Here is a 21,660-nt window from a genome sequence, read left to right as displayed (position 1 = left end):
TGGCTCGATGAAGCGCGGCTTGATTTCCACGCGGGCTATATAAGCGCAAGCGCGGCGCCTTTACAAGAGAAGGGAGAGAAGTGCGGTTGTTGAAAGAAGCCCAAGAGAAGAGAGGCGAGAGAGGGCACGGACTGCGCGGAGGTTGGGCGAGATTGCATCATCGATTGTATTGAACTGCGCATACGGCCGTGCAAAGGACTACCCCCCCCCCCCCCCCCCTCGCCACGTATAAGGTCCGACGGCGTGCCAACAGTATGCGCTTGCTGCTGCCGCGGTACGAGTCAACACCCGGAGCCGGACTCGAGTGAAGCTGGAGCCGGACCTCGATGCCTACCATCTGCCTGGACCCTTCTCCTCCTTCCAGCCATTCCTTCCTGCCATTCCCTGTTCGTGTGAGTCTGTTTGTTTTGTCCGGGGTTATAATACAAGACTGTTTTAAGGTTTCCCTGTGCATCGGCTTCTTCCTCTTCCTGTACAGTCCTACCTTTCGTTACTTCTTTGGTTTTGGTTTTGTACATAATTAATAAATTACACCTGTTCCTTCTTATTCTTTGGGTTTTCCTCTCATCCGGTCACTTTAGTGTTTTCCCTGATTGAATACCTGTGGCGCGATTTTGGCCAAACGCTCGGAGTCGGGTTAGTCCTTTGTTAATGGCTCGAGCTGCGGATTGCTAAACCGCTCGGCAATCTTCCATCTTGTCCGTGGCTTGAGCAGAAGTAGTGCCTTGCTTTGCGGCGAGGTTGGCGAAGGTATCTGGGACTCCATTGACCAGTCACCCTGGTCAGCCTCACCCCCGCAAAGGAGCGCGATACCTTCTAGGACTCGGGCAGCCAGTGTGATAGACGAGGGGATTAAACCCCCCTTGGTAAGGGGAGTGCCGAAACCGAGATCCGTAACAATATATATATATATATATATATATATATATATATATATATATATATATATATATATATATATATATATATAAATATATATATATACATACATATACACACACATATTGTGTGTGTGTGTGTGTGTGTGTGTGTGTGTGTGTGTGTGTGTGTGTGTGTGTGTGTGTGTGTGTGTGTGTGTGTGTGTGTGTGTGTGTGTGTGTGTGTGTGCGCGCACAGAGACCTCCATAAGTATTCCAACAGTGAAGTCAAATTTGTTATTATTGCTATATACTCAAGAAATTTGGATTTGAGATCAAAAGATGAATACGAGGTAAAGATTACAGAAGGTCAGGTTTTATTTTTTGGGATTTCTATGCATAGATGTTTTACCATTGCAGAACAATCACACTTTCTATGTTCAGTTCCCCCATTTTAGGGAAGCTTAAGTATTGGAACAGATGATTTACAGGTGTTTCTTGTTGCATTGATTGTTCACACATAAAAGAGCTGTAAATGCCTCGTCTTGGTTTTAGCCTTTGCTTTTTCCTTGGGAGTGTGCCTTTGGAGTCAGCAGGCATAAACCACCATTAAGACCTGATAATTGTCTATGAAAGAAATTCAAGCAATTTGGAAGCTGAATGAACAGAAAATTTCAATTAAACCACAAAATAAAACTGTGCAAAGGAAATACAACAATTTGGAATATCTTGAAAAAGAAAGAAACCACTAATGTATTTAGCAATAGACAACGGCCAGGTCGGCCAAGGAAGACAACTGCAGTTGATGACAGAAAAACCATCAGGGCTGTGAAGCAAAACCCTAAAACAATAACACCCTACTCCAGAGTGCAGAGATGAAACTATCACAATCTACCATTCACAGAAGACTTTGACAGTAGAATTACAAAGGCTACACTGCAAGATGCAAGCCTCTCCTCAGCACCAAAAATGGAAAGGCTAGATTATAATTTGCCAAGAAGTATAGAAGTGAGCCAGTGAATTCTGGAACAAAGTTTTATGGACAGATGAAACTAAGATAAACCTTAACCAAAGCAATGGAAAGGAAAAAGTATGGAGAAACGGAGGGGCTGCATACAATCCAAAGCACACTAACTCAGCTGTGAAGCATGGTGGAGGTAGTGTCATGGCTGGTGCTTGCGTGGTTGCCTCTGGAACTGCCTCATTCATCTTTATTGAATATATAACTAGTGATGGAAGCAGCAGAATGAATTTGAAAGTGTACGTAAACATTTTGTCTGCCTATGTAGAAGAAAATGCCTCCAAACTCATTGGGCGGCACTTCACCATGCAGCAAGACAATGACCCAAAACACATTGCCAATGCAACCAAGGGAAGAGTTCATCAGGGGGAAAAAGTGGAAGGTTTTATTTAGACTGGCCAAGTCAATCTCCTGATTTACATACAATGATGGAGCATGCATTTCACTTGCTGAAGAGGAGACTAAAGTCAGAAACCATTCAAAACAAACACCAACTGAAAATGGCTGCAGTAAAGGTTTGGCAAAGCATCTCAAAGGAAGATACCAAGAGTTTGGTGATGTCGATAGGTCACAGGCTTGATGCAGTTCTTGCATGAAAGGGAGATGCAACCAAATACTAACTATTATACAACTTTAATTTGCTCTAAGTTAATCTGTTCCAATACTTATGTTTACCTAAAATGGGGGGACTGAACATAAAAAGTGCCATTGTTCGACAAAGGTAAAACATATATACAGTCACGTAAAAAAGTAAGTACACCCCATGTAAAGTTTTGACTTTTTCAACATATTTCAACATACAGCTATTTGATCTTCATTTCAACAATATTGATAGATAAAGGTGATATAATATAACAAATATCATGAAACATTTACATTTTGTAGTCCATTGTATAATTTAAATAAACATAAATGCAAATTTCGCATGTGGAAAAAGTAAGTACACCCCGACACCCCGTTCAAATAGCTAAAATTAGAATCAGGTGCACCAGCTCAGGTGCAAATGATTAGAACATCGTTAGAGAGGATCTTGGAGGAACCTGTCTTATTTAAACCTAAAACATTTAGTTTGGTTTGCTCTTTGTTGTTGAAGTGTGTGGCGTCACCATGCCTAGATCAAAAGAGCTCTCTGAGGGCTTCAGAAAGAAGGTTATAGATGCCCACGAGTCTGGGAAGGAATTTAAAAAGCTCTCCAAACAATTTGAAATCAATCATTCGACTGTACGGAAGATCATCTACAAGTGGAGAAGATTTCAAACAACTGCCAACTTGTTCAGGCCAGGCTGCCCCAGCAAGTTCAGCCTGAGAGCAGACCGCAAGATGCTGAAGGAAGTCTCGAAGAACCCCAGAATGTCATCACGGTACCTACAGGTAGCTCTTGCCACTGTTGATGTCAAAGTGCACGAGTCTACCATTAGAAAGAGGCTGCACAAATTTGATCTGCATGGGAGGTGTGCCAGGAGGAAACCTTGGCTGTCAAGAAAGAACATCAGGGCAAGACTAAAGTTTGCCAATGAACACCGAGGCAAAGACCAGCACTTCTGGAACAATGTGCTCTGGACAGATGAGTCAAAGGTAGAGCTGTTTGGCCACAGTACCAGAAGACATGTTTGGCGAAAACCAAAGACAGCATTTGACCACAAGAACCTGATACCAACTGTAAAGCATGGTGGTGGAAATATTATGGTTTGGGGCAGCTTTGCTGCAAGAAGGTGAAGATCGACGAAATGCAGTTTGGATTCATGCCAGGAAGAGGAACGACAGACGCACTTTTTATTGTAAGGGAGTTGCAGGAGAAGTACATGGAGAAGAGGAAGAAGTTGTTTCTTGGGTTTGTTGATCTGGAGAACGCATTCCATAGGGTTCCACGCGAAGTATTGACATGGGCATTGAGGAAGTTAGGAGTGGAGGAATGGTTGATCAGAGTAGTGATGGCAATGTACAAAAGAGCATGCACAGCTGTAAGGACGAAGGACGGGAACAGTGGTGAGTTTGAGGTGAAGGTGGGAGTGCATCAGGGGTCGGTACGAAGTCCACTACTATTTGTAGCTGTGATGGAAGTGCTGGCTCAGAACGTAAAGGAGGGTTTACCGTGGGCGTTGTTGTATGCAGATGATCTGGTGTTGATTGCGGAAAGTATGGATGGACTGAAGGAAAAGATGAACACGTGGAAGGAATGTATGGAGACAAAATGTCTGAAGGTGATTATCGGAAAGACGAAGGTGATGGCAAGTGGTAAAGCATGTGGTGAGGTGGAAAGAACTGGTAAGTGGCCATATTCATCAAAAATGCAGTGGTCTGAGAGGGTCATTAACCAGTGTGGCAGCTACATTCAAATGTAAGGTGTGCACAGAGGGAGATGCAGATGGAGGAAATGTTGAGTTGGATCTTGGAGATGGCGTGAAGCTGGAAGGTGTGAAAACATTTTGCTACCTCGGAGACATGCTGAATGGAGAAGGTGGATCAGACTCGGCAACGGTTGCTCGAGTGAGATGTGCATGGAAGAAGTTTCGGGAACTGAGTGGCATGCTGATGAGGAGGGGAGTGTCGTTGAAGCTGAAGGGAAAGGTGTATGCTGCATGTGTGAGAAGTGATGATTTATGGGAGCGAGACATGGGTAATGAACGTAGAGCAGCAATGAAATCTGGAAAGGGTGGAAATGCGAATGGTTCGGTGGATGTGTGGAGTATCGTTGAGAGAGAGGAAGACAAATGATGAATTGTGAAAGATGATGGGAATAGAGCCTGTGATTGATGCTGTGAAGAGGAACAGGTTGAGATGGTTTGGTCATGTGTTGAGGAAGGATGAAAGTGACTGGTTGAGAAGAGTGATGGAAATGAATGAAGAAGGAAGTAGAGGACGGGGAAGACCAAGAAAGACTTGGCTAAAGATGGTGGAAGAAGAAATGCGGGCAAGGGGGTTAACAAGGAGAGATGCAGAAAATAGGGCAAAATGGAGAAGATTGTCATGGGGACCGCAAGGCTAACCCCCGCTCAAGCAGGGAAAATGGCCTTAAAATGCATGTTGTTGTTGTTGTTGTTTGTTGCAGCTTTGCTGCATCAGGGCCTGAGCAGCTCACCATCATTGAATCCACTATGAATTCTTCATTGTACCAGAGGGTGCTTGAGGATAATGTGAGGCCATCTGTCGGAAAGTTGAAGCTCAACCGAAGGTAGACCTTGCAACATGACAATGACCCTAAACATACCAGTAAATCCACCAAGGAATGGCTGAAAAGAAAGAAATGGAGGGTTCTGGAATGGCCAAGTCAAAGCCCGGGTTTAAATCCCATCGAGATGTCGTGGGGGGATTTGAAACGAGCTGTGCATGCAAGACACCCCTCAAACATCACACAGCTGAAAGAATTCTGCATGGAGGAGTGGGCAAAAATTTCTCCCAGTCGATGTCAGAGACTGGTAGACAGTTATAAGAAACGCCTACTTGAGGTTGTTTCTGCCAAAGGGGGCAATACCACCGATTGGGGCCAAGGGTGTACTTACTTTTTCCACATGCGAAATTTGCATTTATGTTTATTTAAATTATACAATGGACTACAAAATGTAAATGTTTCATGATATTTGTTGTATTATATCACCTTTATCTATCAATATTGTTGAAAGGAAGATCAAATAGCTGTATGTTGAAATATGTTGAAAAAGTCAAAACTTTACATGGGGTGTACTTACTTTTTCACGTGACTGTATACACCCATACATAGAAATACCAAGAAATAAAAGCTGACCTTCTGTACTCTTGCCTCATATTCATCTTTTGATTGCAAGAGTATCTTGCAATCATGACAAATTTGACTCGACTGTTCCAATACTTATGGAGGGCACTGTATATACATGAATATATGATAAAAGCAGACCTAAAATGGCAGTTCAATGAAAGGTTAAACATGTTCTGTGATGGCTTGTTTCATTGCATGGTGGTGGCACTGTCACCATAACAAAGACCTGGCACCATCACAATAATTTACATGTTTAAAATTGGTTGAAAAAATTCTGCAAAGGACCAACAAGTACTACTAATACTACTTTAATGTCCCCAAAAAACACTACATTCTTGTGGGGTCAACCATGGGGGAAACCAGGTAAGTCCAACAAAATGCCTGGCAAAGTCTGACGTTAAACTGAAGCTGATTTGAGCAGAAATTTGCAATTTATTCAGGGCATCAGCAATAACTCGCTTAATCTTGTGAAAGAAACTGTGGGATCTTTAACATCTATAGACAGGACGCCGAGTTTAACATCCCTCTAATGGATGGTGCACACACTGATGCCAGGGTGGCAATTAATAGCTGCGTTGAGATCCTAACACAGGCCAGATAGCTCAAAAACAAGCTCACAAACCCCTTATCTATTCTGCTAAACCGAAAAAGAAAAGACTTTTGAGAACCAAGGATAATACCATTTTGAACTACATTTTGTTATCCCACTGACAATGAAGGACCTCTTACCATTTATACAAATTATACAAAAATATGCAATTTGGTGTCTACTACTGTGTTCAAAAAGTATCCGACCGTTATTTTTCGTGCGTAAAAAAAAAGAAGCTAGGGAGGCTTTGATTGGTGCACGTATGTAGGCGATCCTAATGCACACGCGTGAATTTTTTCCCACCTGCAGAAGCTGTCATTCGACGGCAGACCGCCGATGAGTGAGGACATGTAAGTGAGCGCCGTCGGATTTTCGTTTTTGACAAAATGACGGAAAAAACCAGAACGACGCTACTGCATCAAATTTTGTGTAAAGCTTGGCGATTCCCAAGTGGAAACGATCCGCAAGATTCAACACCGTTCATTCCATTATGAAGGAGGATTTGGGCTTCAGGAGAATCTCAGCGAAGTTCGTACCAAAGCTGCTAACGATTGAGCAGAAGCAACTCCGTTTGGAGATCGCACAGGACATGCTGGAGACTGTGAACAGCGATCCCAGCTTCCTCAACACAGTGATCACTGGCGATGAGTCCTGGGTTTATGGGTACGACCCAGAAACCAAGTTGCAGTCATCACAATGGAAGCATCCAACATCCCCGAGGCCAAAAAACACAAAATTTGATGCAGTAGCGTTGTTCAAGTTTTTCCGTCATTTTGTCAAAAACGAAAATCCGACGGCGCTCACTTACATGTCCTCACTCATCGGCGGTCTGCCGTCGAATGACAGCTGCTGCAGGTGGGAAAACATTCACGCGTGTGCATTAGGATCGCCTACATACGTGCACCAATCAACGCCTCCCTAGCTTCTTTTTTTTTACGCACGAAAAATAAAGGTCGGATACTTTTTGAACACACTACGTATCTTTCTGTCTATCTGTCTGACCGCGATAAATTTGTATGCCTCCGCCGACGAAGTCGCCAAAGGCATTATGTTTTCAGGTTGTACGTCTGACTGTCCGTCCATGATAGGTTTTCGTTCCCGCAATAACTTGAGAACGGCTGAAGGGATCTTAGTCAAACTTGGGGCAGGTATGTATAATGAGGTAAAGCTGAACTGATTTAGATTTTGGGGCCACGAGGTGAAAGGCCAAAGGTCATATTAGGGAAAAATCTGTTGCCGTGATAACTTGTGAACCAGTGATGGGATTTTGACCAAAGTTGGTAGAAGTATGTATTACGATGAAAAGATGAACCGATTAGATTTTGCGGTCAAGAGGTCAAATGTCAAAGGTCAAAGTCTGTAATAGGTTTATAACTTGAGAACAGCTGAAGGGATCCAATTCAAACTTGGTACAGGTATTTTATAATGATATAAAGATTAACTGATTTGATGTTCATATCAAGAGGTCAAAGGTCAGATGTCCCATCAGGTAAAAACTCTAACCAAACTAACTTGTGAACCAGTCATGGGATTTTCACCAAACTTGGTATAATCCATAATAATAAAAGGCAGTGTCCATCTGTCCGTCTGTCTCCTCCATAACTCCAAAACCATAAACCTAGCAGCCCCAAACTTTGCATGCATACACCTGGACCTCCAACAGATTGCAAGGATGAAAACTGGGTGTTTGCGTGTGTTACAACACCCTTTTTGATGATGATTAACGAGGTGCTCATAAGAAAAAAACACGATGTGGTGGATACTCATTGTGGTGGTCGTTTGCTTTCCCTCAAAGAAACGAGGAATCTTGTCCAATGGTGTTGGTGTCGCGAGCAAGGCCTTTGCCGCGTCGCGAACGATTTGAAATCGAAGTTAAGTGATTGTTCCCATTTGTATTTTCGTTAAAACTGTATTTATTTATGGTGTTGTACGTATATTGTGTCCCGACGAAGATTTTTCGGTGCAAATCTTTCATACCTGTATTGAAAATCGTGTTAATTCGTGTCGTGTCTTGAGGCCTTGTACAGTGTGCACTGTACAACCTTGAGGCTTTGTTTTTCTCTCAGCGGTCCGTCGTTTGTGATCCAATAACTTTCGTTCTCTGTATTCCCAGTCTTTTCACCCATAGCCTACTTCCTTGTGTAAATCTCAACTCAAAAAAAAAAAAAAAAAAAAAAAAAAAAAAAAAAAATATCCATCTCCTATAGTGCCTTTTTTCTACATTCCCTAAACTCTCCTGCACTCCATCCTCCATCCAGCGTCCTTAAACGTATTTTTAACTCGAAGGTCACAAGAAACTCATTTTGCAATAAATGTTCGTTTCCCATAAATCGTACACTTTCAAAAATCCAATCTCACCCCTCCCCTCCAAATCTTCCCCATAACCCCTCCCCTCCAAATCTTCCCCATCACCCCTCCCCTCCAAATCTTCCCCATCACCCATCCCTTTCAAATCTCCCCCCTTGCCCCCTCCCTCCTAAACTACCCCCTCACCCCTCCCCGCCAAGACGCCCCCTCGCTCCTCCCCTCCTAGACTCCTGCCTCACCCCTCCCCTCCAAATCTCCCCCATATCCCATCCCTTTCAAATCCCTCCCCTTGTCCCTTCCCTCCCAAACTCCCCCCTCACCCCTCCCCTTCAAATCTCCCCACCCTCATTGCTTCTCAATTTCCCCCCTCTCACTCCCCCTCCTCAAAGCGTCCTCCCCGCTTCTTCCCCCTTCAAACTCTCACCTCCATCTCCCCCAACCTTCTGCCTCGCTCTTCCCCGTCCTCAAATAACACCTCATTGTGGCTCACCCAATCACCATCAAACCTTTTGTCCGCCCCATCCTTCCCTTTCTCCGAGCTATTCTGAAATCTCTGACACACCTTCAACAGCTCTCCCTACCTCTTCCACCTCTTCCACATCTTACCCTACCCCTCCTCCCCCCTGTTCTGTATCTGATGCTCCCCCTTCCTCTTCATTAACGGTATGGACCTCAAACATCCGGGGCCTTCGTTCAAACTTAACTGATCTCTCCATACAGGTTGCTTCTGTCAAACCAGACGTGATCTGCTTAACAGAAACTTTCCTCCTTTATGATGTCTCTGATTCCATAGTATCTCTCCCGGGCTACTCCCTCCTCCGGTATGATAGACCTGAGCCTCGTCCTGGAGGCGGGGTTGCTATCTTTATCAAAAACTCTTCCTCACTCGCCCTGCACTCTCTCCACCTCACCCCCAGGAATACCTCTGGCTACGGCTTCCCCTTCGCTCCCACCTCTTGTTCATATGTGTGTTGTACCGTCCACCAAAAAGTGATGACTCCATCTACATCTCGCTGTCTGATGATATGGACCAACTTCTATCTACTCATCCCAACTCTCTCTTCCTCATATGTGGTGATTTCAACTGTCATCATGCCAGTTGGCTGGGTGTGGGTACCTCTCTCACCAGCCATGGCTCCTCAGCAAAGGACTTCTGCGACTCACTGGGACTGACACAATCTGTCAATTTCCCGACCCGGATCTCAGTCAACGGAACATCTTCTCTTCTGGACTTGGTTATGACAAACTTCCCTGAAAATGTCTGCTGCTCTTCTTCTGCTCCGATCGGATCATCTGATCATGTCCTTGTTAAAGTGGACATCTCTCTGACCATCCTCAGGGAGCCTGCTCAGCGTCGACGAGTCTGGCATTTCACTCAGGCCAACTGGCACGGTCTTCAAGCAGCCATCAATCATCTGGACTGGTCTCCCATCTCTACCACCTCTGACATCAACTCATCCTGGGAATTCTTCCAAAGTAAATTGCTCTCTCTCATGCACAGATTTATCCCATCTCGTCTTCAGTTGTCATACCCTTCCTCCCGTCCATGGTACACGGAATCTTGTGGTGAGGCTGTTGCCCAGAAACAACTTGCCTTCGTCTCCTGGAAAGCAAATCCAACGGAAGGAAATCTCATTTCCTTTCACAAAGCCCGAAACAAGTGTGTGTCCACCCTCAGGAGAGCCAGGAAACAATATCTCTCCGTTCTCAAGACCGAACTCTCTTATCTGTCTCCCTCTTCCAAATCCTGGTGGCGTCTGGTCAAATCCGTTTCTGGTGTTTGTTCCCCCTCCATCCCCTCCCTTACCTCAAACGGCTACACAGCTGACTCCGCACGTGAAAAAGCTGAATGCCTCAACTCTGTGTTTGCCTCTAAATCTTGTGTCCCAAACCCATCCCTCTCTGTACCCACCATACCCAGTCGTACCCTGCTGCTCCTGGACTCTGTGTCCTTTCCTCCTGACAAGGTGGAAAAGTTTCTGTCAACCCTCGACTCTGATTCTGCAACTGGACCCGACGGCATCAGCCCACGGGTCCTAAAATCCTGCTCTGCTGCTCTATCTCACCCTCTCTCTGTTTTCTTCACCCTCTCTTTTGCTCAAGGTCAACTGCCATCTGCTTGGAAATCAGCCAACATCACCGCTTTGCACAAAAAAGGTGCAAAAACAGATCCTAGCAACTACAGACCAATCAGCCTTCTCCCAATTACCAGCAAAGTCATGGAATCCATCATTGCTTCGGATATGAAATCTTTCCTCTTCTTCTCCAATGGCTTGATCTCTGATCATCAATTTGGTTTCAGACCAGGTCACTCTACTCTGGACATGCTGCTTCTGCTGTCTCAACAATGGATGGAGGTCCTCAATGCCAAACAGGAAATTAGAGCTGTCTCCCTCGACATATCACGTGCCTTCGACACGGTCTGGCACCCCGCTCTGCTCACCAAACTCTCCTCCTTTGGTATCCATGGAAATCTCCACGCATGGCTGGCGGACTTCCTCTCTAGTCGTCGTCAACGTGTGGCCCTGAATGGGTTTCTCTCATCTCCTCTTCCTGTTCAGGCTGGAGTTCCCCAAGGCAGTGTTCTGGGCCCCGTGCTTTTTCTGGTCTTCATCAATGATCTCTCTGACTCTCTCGAAAATCCTCTCTATCTCTTTGCTGATGACTCCACTCTCTGCCGCTCCATTCCTCTTCCCTCAGATCGGCAGTCTGCTGCCTCCTCACTCTCTGAAGACCTGGACAAAATCACAGACTGGTCAAACAAGTGGAACATGTCTTTCAATCCTGACAAATCTCACACTCTTACTATGTCTCTCCGAAAAGATCGACTGGACAACCCTCCCATCTACTTTCTCAACAATCCTCTCCAAGAAGTTCTGTCGCTCAAGATTTTGGGTCTCACTATCTGCCATGATCTTTCTTGGGAAAACCACATTTCCAAGCTGGCCTCCAAAGCCAGTCGCCGACTGGGCATCCTCCGTCGTGCGAAGTCCTTCCTCGGCACACCTGAGCTCCTCACCACATACAAGGCTTTCATCCGCAGCTCAATGGAATACTGTTCTCCCCTATGGGCTGGTGCTCCTGCCTCACACCTAGCTCGGCTTCACGCTGTTGAAACCAAAGCTTTCAGAATTATTGGAATCTCCCGCGATGAAGCTATCTCTGAGGGCCTTTCACTCACTCACCGCAGGCAGGTAGGTGGTCTTTCTGTCTTCTACCGACTCCTCTCCGGCCTTGCACCCCCAGCTCTCTCTGTGCTCTGTCCCCCAAATATTCCTACAGGTCGCACAAGATCTGCCAGCAACCCTCTGATGGTTAAACTGCCGAAATCTCGGCTCTCTGCTCACCTTCACTCCTTCATTCCTCTTTTCTCCCGCCTCTGGAACAAACTCCCTCACTCCCTTCAATCCCACTCCTCCCTCCAGGTCTTTAAAACAGCTGTTCACCACCATCTCTTATCTTCCCCCATCCAAAACCTTGATCTTTTCTACCCCCGCTAATTCACCCCAGATCCACCTTGTTTGAAATTCCAACTTCTTTCCTGGAAGTCCTGGCAGTGTCCATATGTTTTATACCTCTCCCACCGCCCCCTTCCCATGCCCCCCACCCCCCCCCAAAGCCCTCGCCCTCTCTCAGATCTCTCGATGTCTCCATGTCTCTCGGTCCCTGCTCTCAAATGTTGTGTTTATGTCCTTCCCCCTCTCTCCCCATCTTGTCTACCGCTCCCGATGTTATATGTTTTATGTGTCAGTTTGTCTTTCTGTGTGATTAATGTTCGCTCTTTCACGAGCCTCGATCTTGTATACAAAAAAAAAAAAAAAAAAAAAAAAAAAAAAAAAAAAAATACAAATATGGCAGCCCGCCATCTTGGTCAGCCCACTGCACTTCGCTGGGTTCTTAAGCCACCATTTTGTTTCGGCCTACTCAAACGTGCCTTGCCTTGGAAACAAGATCGATTATCATTACATAATTGAAGCATATCATCAAAATCTGGATTCGGATACGAGGATTGGATGCTGTAGACGAAATAATGTCCAAATCTGGAGTGAAATCTGACAAATTTAGCATATCTAGCAATTGGTGAACGCTATTCAGGCTGCTTTTGCAAGCTATGGCGTTACAGTAGACAGAGCTCCCTTTTTGTTTTTAGTCACAGAGCCGGGGAGGTTTGGGTGTATTATAACACACTTTTCTTGAATTTGTCTGCTCTCAGTGGTTTCCACATAATTTGCTGCTTGAAATCGATCCGTTTTTAATATTCCTCGGCCATTTCAACCAGAAACAATCAGCTTGATGTCGCTTGCCCAGCCAGCCGTTCCTTATCACCCATTTCAATGGAGTGTTTGCTGGAGTGCTTAAGCCGTTTGGCAAGGGCTCCACAAATGAAGTGAGAAATGCCTGTGTACTTAATTAGTCACAAGGCGGGGAAGTTTGGGTGTGTTATAACACCCTTTTAAAATATGATTAACGAGGTGAACCACCACTTGGTGAACACTATTCAGGCTGCTTTTGCAAGCCATGGCGTTTACAGTAGACAGAGTTGCCTTTTTGTTTTCACGTACCCATTTTCTTCATTGACTTACATTATTGTGCGATAGTCACTCGCCCCCCCCCCCCCCCCACTCCCCCCTTGCTTCTTCGCTCCACCCTCCTTCCCTTCTCTCTCTCCTCACCCCCTCCCTCCGAAATCAACCTTTCCCCCTCCACCCTCCCTCCTTTTTCTCCCCTCCACCTTCCCTCCTCTCTCTCTCTCCCTCCCACTCCACACCCTTTCCTTCCCTTCTCCTCACCCTTCCCCCCCTCTCCTCCCCCCTCTCCCTCCTTCCCCCCCTCTCCCTCCTTCCCCTCCCCTATTCCCCCCCCCCCCCCCCCCCCCCTCATTCATATTCCATCAGGAAGCAACTCATTGTTACCTGGCAACGCCGGGTACTTTTGCTATATAATGATGCAAAGATAACCGATTCGATTTTGGCACCAAGAGGTCGGAGGTCATGTTAAGCAAAAATTATGTTGCCGCCCCAACTCAAGAACCAGCGATGGGATTGTGAACAAACTTAGTATAAGTATATATGATGCAAAGATGAACTGATTGGATTATGCCATCAATAGGTCAAAGGTCAGAGGTCATGTCAGGTAAAAATGTGATAGCTTGAGAACAGCTAAAGGGTTTTAAATTAAGCTTGGTATAAGTATGTATAATGATGTAATAATGTGGGCAGAGGCATATCATTGTCACGATGTATGGATGCATGTATGGATGCCCTACAAAATGTCACGTTGTCATGTCAAAGAGTGTCAGTCTAGTTCCTCCATGCTAGGATAAACAGCATGCTAATGTGAATGAATAGCTTATCGTGGCATTTTTGTAGGACACCCCTACTGGAAGTAATTTTTTTGTTATTATAAACCAAACACGTATGATTACCTTTTCAAACAGTCGCTACTTCTATTTAACACTAAACTGAAAGGGAGGATACCCAAAGTTCTTGAGGTCCAAACCTAGATCTACTGTAATCTATATACCCCAGAGTGGTTAAAAGCATGGTCCTTCCTGCCACTCCCATAGGGAATGAATGAACTAGTATATGACAATATGCAAAATGCTCCTTTGTAATCCATTTACATTGAAATCACAAAGTTTCTTCCGTGTTGCGATTTGATGTACATTGAAATCACCAACTCGTGATTGAAATCATCAAAGAACCAACCTCAAACTCAAGTATTTACTTTGGGTGCTCCCTTTATACCAAAGCTTTCATTTACCTTTAAAAAACCACTGGAACGATCATTAACGAGTCTTCAATCATAATCGAGTATGACATCAAGGTAGCTGTTTTCCACAGTAGTAGTTCAATTCTAAAACTATGCTACTGTGTATATACACTGCCACTGCCATATACACTGCCATCTGTGTAAGGCAGTGTATACACTGCAACACTCTTGTACCTATCCAAGGTCTCGCTCTGCAAAATAGAGCAGTAGTCATTTGTGCGGTTTAATCAACAATTCACTTTTCAGCTTTATTTAAAGCTCAAGCATAAACATGGAGAGAAATACAGAACAATGAAGCAACGGCAAAAGCAAAGAGCACCGGAAAATACCTTACAACAAATTAAACAGAAAAACTGTCAGGATGAGAATAGCAGCCTTTTTAAAGTACCAACTGATTAAGAACCAATGGCAAGGGATGAAAAAATAATAATTAAAAAAAAATAATAATAAACACCTTTAGAGGCCATTTTTCCCCGCAAGCGGGGGTTGGCCTTTTTCGGGAACTGTGGTTGTTGTTGTTTTTCGGTCCCCTTTTTGAAGCAATGTTTTACGGCCGGATGCCCTTCCTGACGCCAACCCTTTTTGCCGCCTTTAACGACAAGCAGGGAATTACCAGTGAACTGGTACTCAATTAGCCGACCTCGGAAGGATGACAGGCTGAGTCAACCCCCCTGGCGTTAATTCAGCGATTGACCGGGATTCGAACCCAGGATCCTGGGATCCTAAGCCGGCACCCTAGCCGCTAGCCCAACACCAGGGATGAAAAAATAATAATAAAAAGTAAATACCCACTTTCATTCCAGAAACTGGATAATGGTTGCATTGTCCAGTTTTACAGTATTCAACTCAAAGTAACTTTAATTTAGAAATAAAAAAAGCAAGTTCATACAAACCACATGGCAAAATTAACTCACATAACTTAATCTAAAAGAAAACCCAAAAAGTTTACAGGATCAGCAATTTCATCCTCAAGACTTCTTAATCTGCCCCAGCTGCAACTGTTTCACTGCTTTTTCTGCTTTTTCCGGGTTGATCTCCATCATGGAAAAAAACAACCTCAAAATTACCCCCATTCAAAAGAATGGTGCCAAAACTGATCAGGACTTAACTCGAGACCAGTCAGTCGTCCTCCTAGGTTTCAGAACCAAGAGGATGAATGTATAATTGCAAAAAAAAAAAAGAATAATCCTCTCTTTCTATCTATTCATTCATTCACTCTCTCTTTCTCTTTCTCTTTCTCTTTCTCTTTCTTTCTCTCTTTCTCTTTCTCTTTCTCTTTCTCTTTCTCTTTCTCTTTCTCTTTCTCTTCTCTCTCTCTCTCTCTCTCTCTCTCTCTCTCTCTCTCTCTCTCTCTCTCTCTCTCACACATCTTCGGCCATGAAGCTTTTTCAATGTCAATAATGTATGGATGCCCTCAATGTCAAACAAGAGGTCAAGAACATCTCTATGAACATCTTCCTTTGCATTTGATTGTCTGGCAACCGGCACAATTTCAAACCTATCCTCTAATGATTTCAAGATCTCTACTGGCTATCAGATTTCCTGTATATTTGCACATAGCAGGTTGTTTTCTCCAATAATCTACCTATAAAGGCTGGTGTTCTTCAGGGTCACCTTCGAGGACCAATTCCAGTTCTCGTAAATCGATCGCTCCCTCACTGGAAAATCCAATCCAATGCATCGCTTTGCAGATGACTCGAGTCTGTGCATGGAAGTTCCTTGCCACTCTGCTCGGCAGGCTGCAGCAATGCAGGAAGACCCGTATTTTCTCCATCAGGACACAACTTATCATGGGCATTCATTTCTAAGCAAGACTCCAAAAAGCCTCTGACACCTCATTCTCTGTAAGGCAAAGGCTTTCCTCAACCATCCTTAGCATATAACAGTGTACAAGAACTTCATCCAAAATGTAGTGGATTAGGTGAACAGGGCTGCTGCTGCTTCTCGTGTCTCCCCTCCCCACCTCAACCTCCTTCTGGATAATGGAACTCAACTGGGACTGGCAGCTGCAGGCCCTTTGTGTCATTAGCATCTCATGACAGAAGGCAAAATGTCTGTGTGTGCATCTTGTTCACCACTGGAAGGCTTATGATGTTCCCATCTTTGACCAGCACCATTCTGCTGAATGCACTTCTTCCTGCCAATCCCTTCAGCTGTAGGTCTCACACATTCTTCCAGAAACCCTGACCATGTCAATCTCTCAAAGTCCAAACTTAATGCTCACCGCTATTAATTCATTCATTAATTAATCTCTGTTCTCTCACATTTAGAACTGTCTGCCAGTCTATTCTCAAGTGCTCTTTCCTTCAAGATTTCCCTACCTCAGATCTTCTTCACACACGTTGAAACCCTCTTCATCTTAAACCTGAAACTCCTCCCCTTGTGCTGTGATGTATCCACATATTATTGTCCTGTTTCCACTCGCTCTATCTGTTGACACCTTGCCCCCTGTTTTTCTGCAGTTCCATTAGCCTCGATAACTTTATAAAACGATCAATACAAAGCATCGACACCACTTTCAGCTGACAGAGAGATTAAGAAACCGGTTTGAAACATGATCCTTGATATTCAGCACTCCCTCTCCCCCTCCTCCTGGGTCTCATCTTCACTGTTGCTCCAGAAAGCTATTAATGCTAATTTATCTCTCCAGTGAATATCCTTTGAAACAAGTTGTCTCACCATCAGTTATGACCAACACTGGATTTTATCACATTTCCAAGATTACATGTAGTATTCCAACTCTTCCATGCCAAATGGTTTATTAATACATTTCAAAGTTTCACAGCGTTTGTCTTTACATACAATTTAATGATGTAATGGTCTCCAGAGTGTAGGCCAAGGTCCCCACCCACAAAGCAACTTTGATCTTACAACGGAGAGGAGTAAAAAGTTGGTTTTTTCCCCCCCCTTTTCAAAAATCTGAACCCAAAACGTGGCTTGTATTTCAATTTACAAACGGATACTGACATGGCTCGGAAGATTGTGTGACATTGGCTGGAAAATACATTGAAGAGTACTTGCATCTGTGTAAGGTTTCTCCAGTGTAGAACCACTGCCTTGCACTTCCAGTTGGGGAAAGAGGGATTTTGAACCCCCCTTGTAAATAAAGTGGTAGCTAAAGCTATGGGCATCATCAAAAGGCTGAGGCACAAACCCCACTCCTCAATCAGAAAAATTTGGTGGTCCAAAAATCCTTTAGAAGTTTTCATCCAGCATTGCAATCCTACCGTCAACCCTTCCCTATACAATAGGCACCCCTTCGTTCCAATCATTTGTAACCATTTTCAACTGCCTGTGTAATTATACCTCCAAGTGCATCTGATCCAGTTCTTCCTCCGATCTATTAAGATGACGGTGCACCACACAACCCTTACTCTTGCTTCTGAACTTACATTTTTCTTTCATTCAGAAAGTATTCAGACCCCTTCACTTTTTAAAGGCTGCAACATAACAAAATGTGAAAAAAGTGAAGGGTCTGAATTCTTTCTGAATGCACTGTATGTCTGCCTGATCTCAACCAATCTACAATCAGTATGCATACATCCTCTTAGAGCTCTTCCAGAAACCTCGGGAGTAAAAAGGAAGCTTTAACACAAATGCATATCAGTTGCAATGTACATTTCTGCTATGCTGGCACTGTGTTTGTATGTAATGTGTATGTAAAAAAAAAAAAAAAAAAAAAAAAAAATGTGAAGAGCACATTATGTTACCCAAATATCCAAACCAACCAACACCAATCCTCCAACAATCTACAATGGCTTTGACAAGTTTGCAACGTTTAAAAAAAGAAAAAAAAAGAAAAAAAAGAACAATATTCAAGAAATCAAGTTCAAGCAAGACTTTCATTTGCAAACTTCTTTTTAAAAATATTTACCACGTGGTGCAAAAAGGAATTTATCATACATAAAGTCAAAATGAATCATTCAAAATGAAAGTTATTGCGAGATAGGAATCAGAGGAAATTTACCAGATCCACGGAAACTCGCTTGCCATTCAACCGTGGATCGAGGTGGGGGTTGTAAACGGGGTCTTACTCTAAAGATGGGCTTAAAATTTAAACACAAGAAAACCAAAGTGAAATAATATTCAAAGAGGATATCAGGAAATGCAGCATCACAGATAAGAAAATGAAGGCTCCCTTATTCTGTGACCCCCTTCTTGACATTGCCAGAGTAACAATTGTTTCCAAGGTCACTGATAGAACGGCTCTTCCTTACAACGATGGAGATGCAAACTGTCAGATGCAGAAAATCCTTGCTGTAGCACTGTGAGCCGGACGTTGCTGCATTTCTTGTTCAGAGTCCTAACAAGCTCAGAATTAAGCTTGTGGTTCGCCCGGCAGCCAGGAAACCATTTCTCCACTTCGTCCATAATAGCTTGCACCTTTTCTGGGTCTAGCTGGTTGTACGGCTTGTAGACACCTTTTGTGTAAGCCAGACCTCCCTTAACGTTAGACGTCGCTAGCTCGTCACGGGTGAAGACCTTATCAGCAAGCTTGCCGAGGAACTTCCGTGGATCGGTTGCCAACATGAGACACTGCTCCAGGTCTTGGCGGGAAACGGCAATGCTGGATGATGGCCCACCAATGTAGACCATCGAACCGCTGTAATTGGCAATGCGAAGGGATGGAGAAGACAGGGAAATCAAAGAAGTTTGAGAGCTTTGCTGTTCACCCTCAATGTCCTGGTACATTTCATTTCCATTAACCAAGGGACTGTATACCTCCATAATTTGGGGTGTCTGAGACCTGGACGTTTGATCCAGCGGGAATGTAGACTTTCCAGGTGTGGTTGGTGTTGACGTCTGAACAGCGTGCATCGTTTCAATTGCCGCAGACCCCCTAACCCAAGATGCAATATCTCCGGCTGAATGTTTTGGCTCTTCATTGGAGATCAAAGGGGAGGTGTTGTTACCCTGCCTTTCTACCTCTGTAAGGTCTATTGTAGGAAGGCACTCAGTCTTGACAGCCAAAGTTCTTGGTGACGATGCAACAATATTCTCTGATAACTGAGCATGGGCGGTGGATGTGGAGGCCGCAGCAGTCATGGGCACTTCCATTTGCTCTCGTGTATTATCCTGCTGCATTGTTCGCATACAGTCATCTGCTTGCCCGGCTGTCCTTCCTGACGTAAATGTTTCTGGCAAAGATGCACTCTGCCTGGCATGGTCTAGTCGTGAAAAGTTTTCCCACCTAAAAGATGGTGGGATGGTCTTGTAGCGGACCGAACGATTCTTTTTCTTCCGTGACTTCCGCCGGCGACCATCTGGGTAAGGCACAAAAAGAGGGCTTGGACGAGAGCGCAGATATCGTCCAATCCTGCGCAGGTGCCGCTGCATTCGACCAACACGGCGTGCAAGTCTCACTTGAGAGCAGTGCATGGTGTGTAGCCTCTGGAAGAGCTCAGTCCAGCGAGCAGGCTCCAACTTCTGCTCCAACATCCAGCGGCGGGAATACTCGTCTTCCTCTGACTACGAACACGGGCACGCCCACGCCATCAGACGCACTCGTGAGGAAGCAGACATCTCGGCTTGCAGACTGTGTCTCAGAAAATTGTTTCTCTTTTTTTGCAAGCTTTTATGCAAAAACATTGATGACAATATTGTTTGTGCTGCCATAGATAGCGGTTTAGGCCAAAGACCAACCTCGATGCTCGAGTCCGAATGACTAGCGCTTCCCGATCTCGATTCGCTACTGCTCAATTCTGTCCCGTCTGTTCCCGGTGACGAGTCCGACACATCCTCGGAGTCTTCATCCGAGCTTGTCAAATCTCGTTCCCACCTGTACCTGCGGTCCTGTGAATGAAAGAAACTGCAAATAATCTTGATTCGCTTCTAAGAGGCCACTTTGTACGTACATCTTCACACCCATTTCCAAGATCATCTTTATGCAGAGTTGAAGGGTTTGTCCACAAGTGGCGTCTTTCATACTACGTATCTGTCTTCGTGGCAAAGAACAAACCTATCTGGGTTTTCCTCAACATCCTTAAAGCCAATGACATGCCCGTCCGCATCTCACAAATAGGTACAAGTGTCTTCTACGAAAAGAAAACTTACACCATCCTCACATTAAAAGAACAACATAATAAAAAAGTTAATTTATTGACCATGTTAGCGAATCTCACCTGCAGAACACCATTTATCAAAAGCAGGTCATCTGTTGGCTTCCACCGTCCAAGATCTTTGGTTACTTGACTTGTTTGCTTGGATTTCTTCACTCGTTTCACAGACGACCCCTTCGACACCTGCAAAATAGATGAACATAGAACACTTTAATGCCAGGGTATTGGTCCATTGCATCATAATGACCTTTTCAATTACAAAATTTGGTCCATCGCTGTGCCATGGGAAAACAAAACAGTAAATATTCACAGCTGTTAGATCAGTGGTTCCTAACCTATTTAGTGCCCGCACCCATTCGGTTCTCAGAATATTTTCTCGCACCCCTTGTCAAAAATCAACGACTGAGGACAGGTCTTAGAATTAAAGACTTTGAATTAGATTATTAGCACTCGTTCAGCAACTTTGTAATTGAGCTGGCAGGGATGTTTCGCAACCCCAGAAACGACATTTCACACCCCCAGGGGGCGCTTGCACCCCAGGTTAAGAACCACTGTGTTAGATAGATGCAAACATGGGTACAAACAATGATGGTTTCAGATGCAGGAAGATAATATTTAAGCTTGCCTTCCGCTTTTCCACAAAAGTGGCTTCAGCTCCTGGAGAGATAACCCGGCCAGGCTCCCCCCCTGTTGATCCAGGAGCCTTTATGCGGCTGGACGTTTTCACCAAACTGCTCTCCACCAGCTCGTCATCAAATTTCTTCCGTTTAATTGACCTGCGAGTCACACATAAAATCCAATCTGAATAACCTTCCCCATTCTTCAGACCCATCATTAAAATCATTTAAACTGATGGGCACACTCTAATCCAACTACAGTACTCCTGGTGCTGCTACCACCAACACAACAATATCAAAAGATGCTGCTTTATGTGCCCAGCTCGAGATTACAGATCACGACCAATTTGTATCCGCAAAGATGCCAATCAAAATGAATTGAAAAACGGAGGGTAAATAAACGCATGCTCACAAGCAATATGCAAGGCCAGAGGCCCTTTTAATTCAGAGCTGTGGCAGAATACACGAGCATTAATTTTTGCACATTAATGTTCATCGGTAAGAGGTCCATGGAATGAGCGTTCAAGTAAGACATGGAATCAAATGTGGAGTAACAAACTGGAAGGTGTGCTGTATCTCCATTCATCGATTCCAATCTATATTTTTAACCGAAGGTGGACAGAGGTTATGTTTTCACCACCTCTGTCTGTTTGTTTGTCTGTGAGCAGGATCTCAAAATGTTATGGATGGATTCAGATGAAACCT

At 44.4% G+C, this 21,660-nt stretch overlaps 1 protein-coding gene across 6 annotated transcripts in view; it reads right to left on the bottom strand.

Annotated features, from left to right (window-relative positions):
* The window catches only part of MCRS1 (microspherule protein 1), a 95,168-nt gene that overhangs the window by 33,031 nt on the left and 40,477 nt on the right, over positions 1–21,660 (bottom strand). For 2 of the 6 annotated variants that reach the window (XM_068096506.2, XM_068096513.2), the window contains exons 4-6: positions 20,964–21,114; positions 20,402–20,521; positions 19,923–20,072 (exon numbers count right to left, since the gene is read on the bottom strand). In XM_068096506.2, the coding sequence (XP_067952607.1) occupies positions 19,923–20,072; positions 20,402–20,521; positions 20,964–21,114 (421 nt within the window). Of the gene's footprint in view, positions 1–18,339; positions 19,749–19,922; positions 20,073–20,401; positions 20,522–20,963; positions 21,115–21,660 lie in introns of those variants that run through there. The other 4 variants (XM_068096519.2, XM_078769425.1, XM_068096499.2 and 1 more) reach the window with 3 other exon arrangements.

The sequence above is a fragment of the Myxine glutinosa genome, chromosome 1, assembly GCF_964187855.1.
Source record: "Myxine glutinosa chromosome 1, kmMyxGlut1.1, whole genome shotgun sequence".
NCBI lineage: Eukaryota > Metazoa > Chordata > Myxini > Myxiniformes > Myxinidae > Myxine > Myxine glutinosa.
Note: the sequence above shows the minus strand (reverse complement) of the source record. Positions and strands in the feature narration are given on the sequence as shown.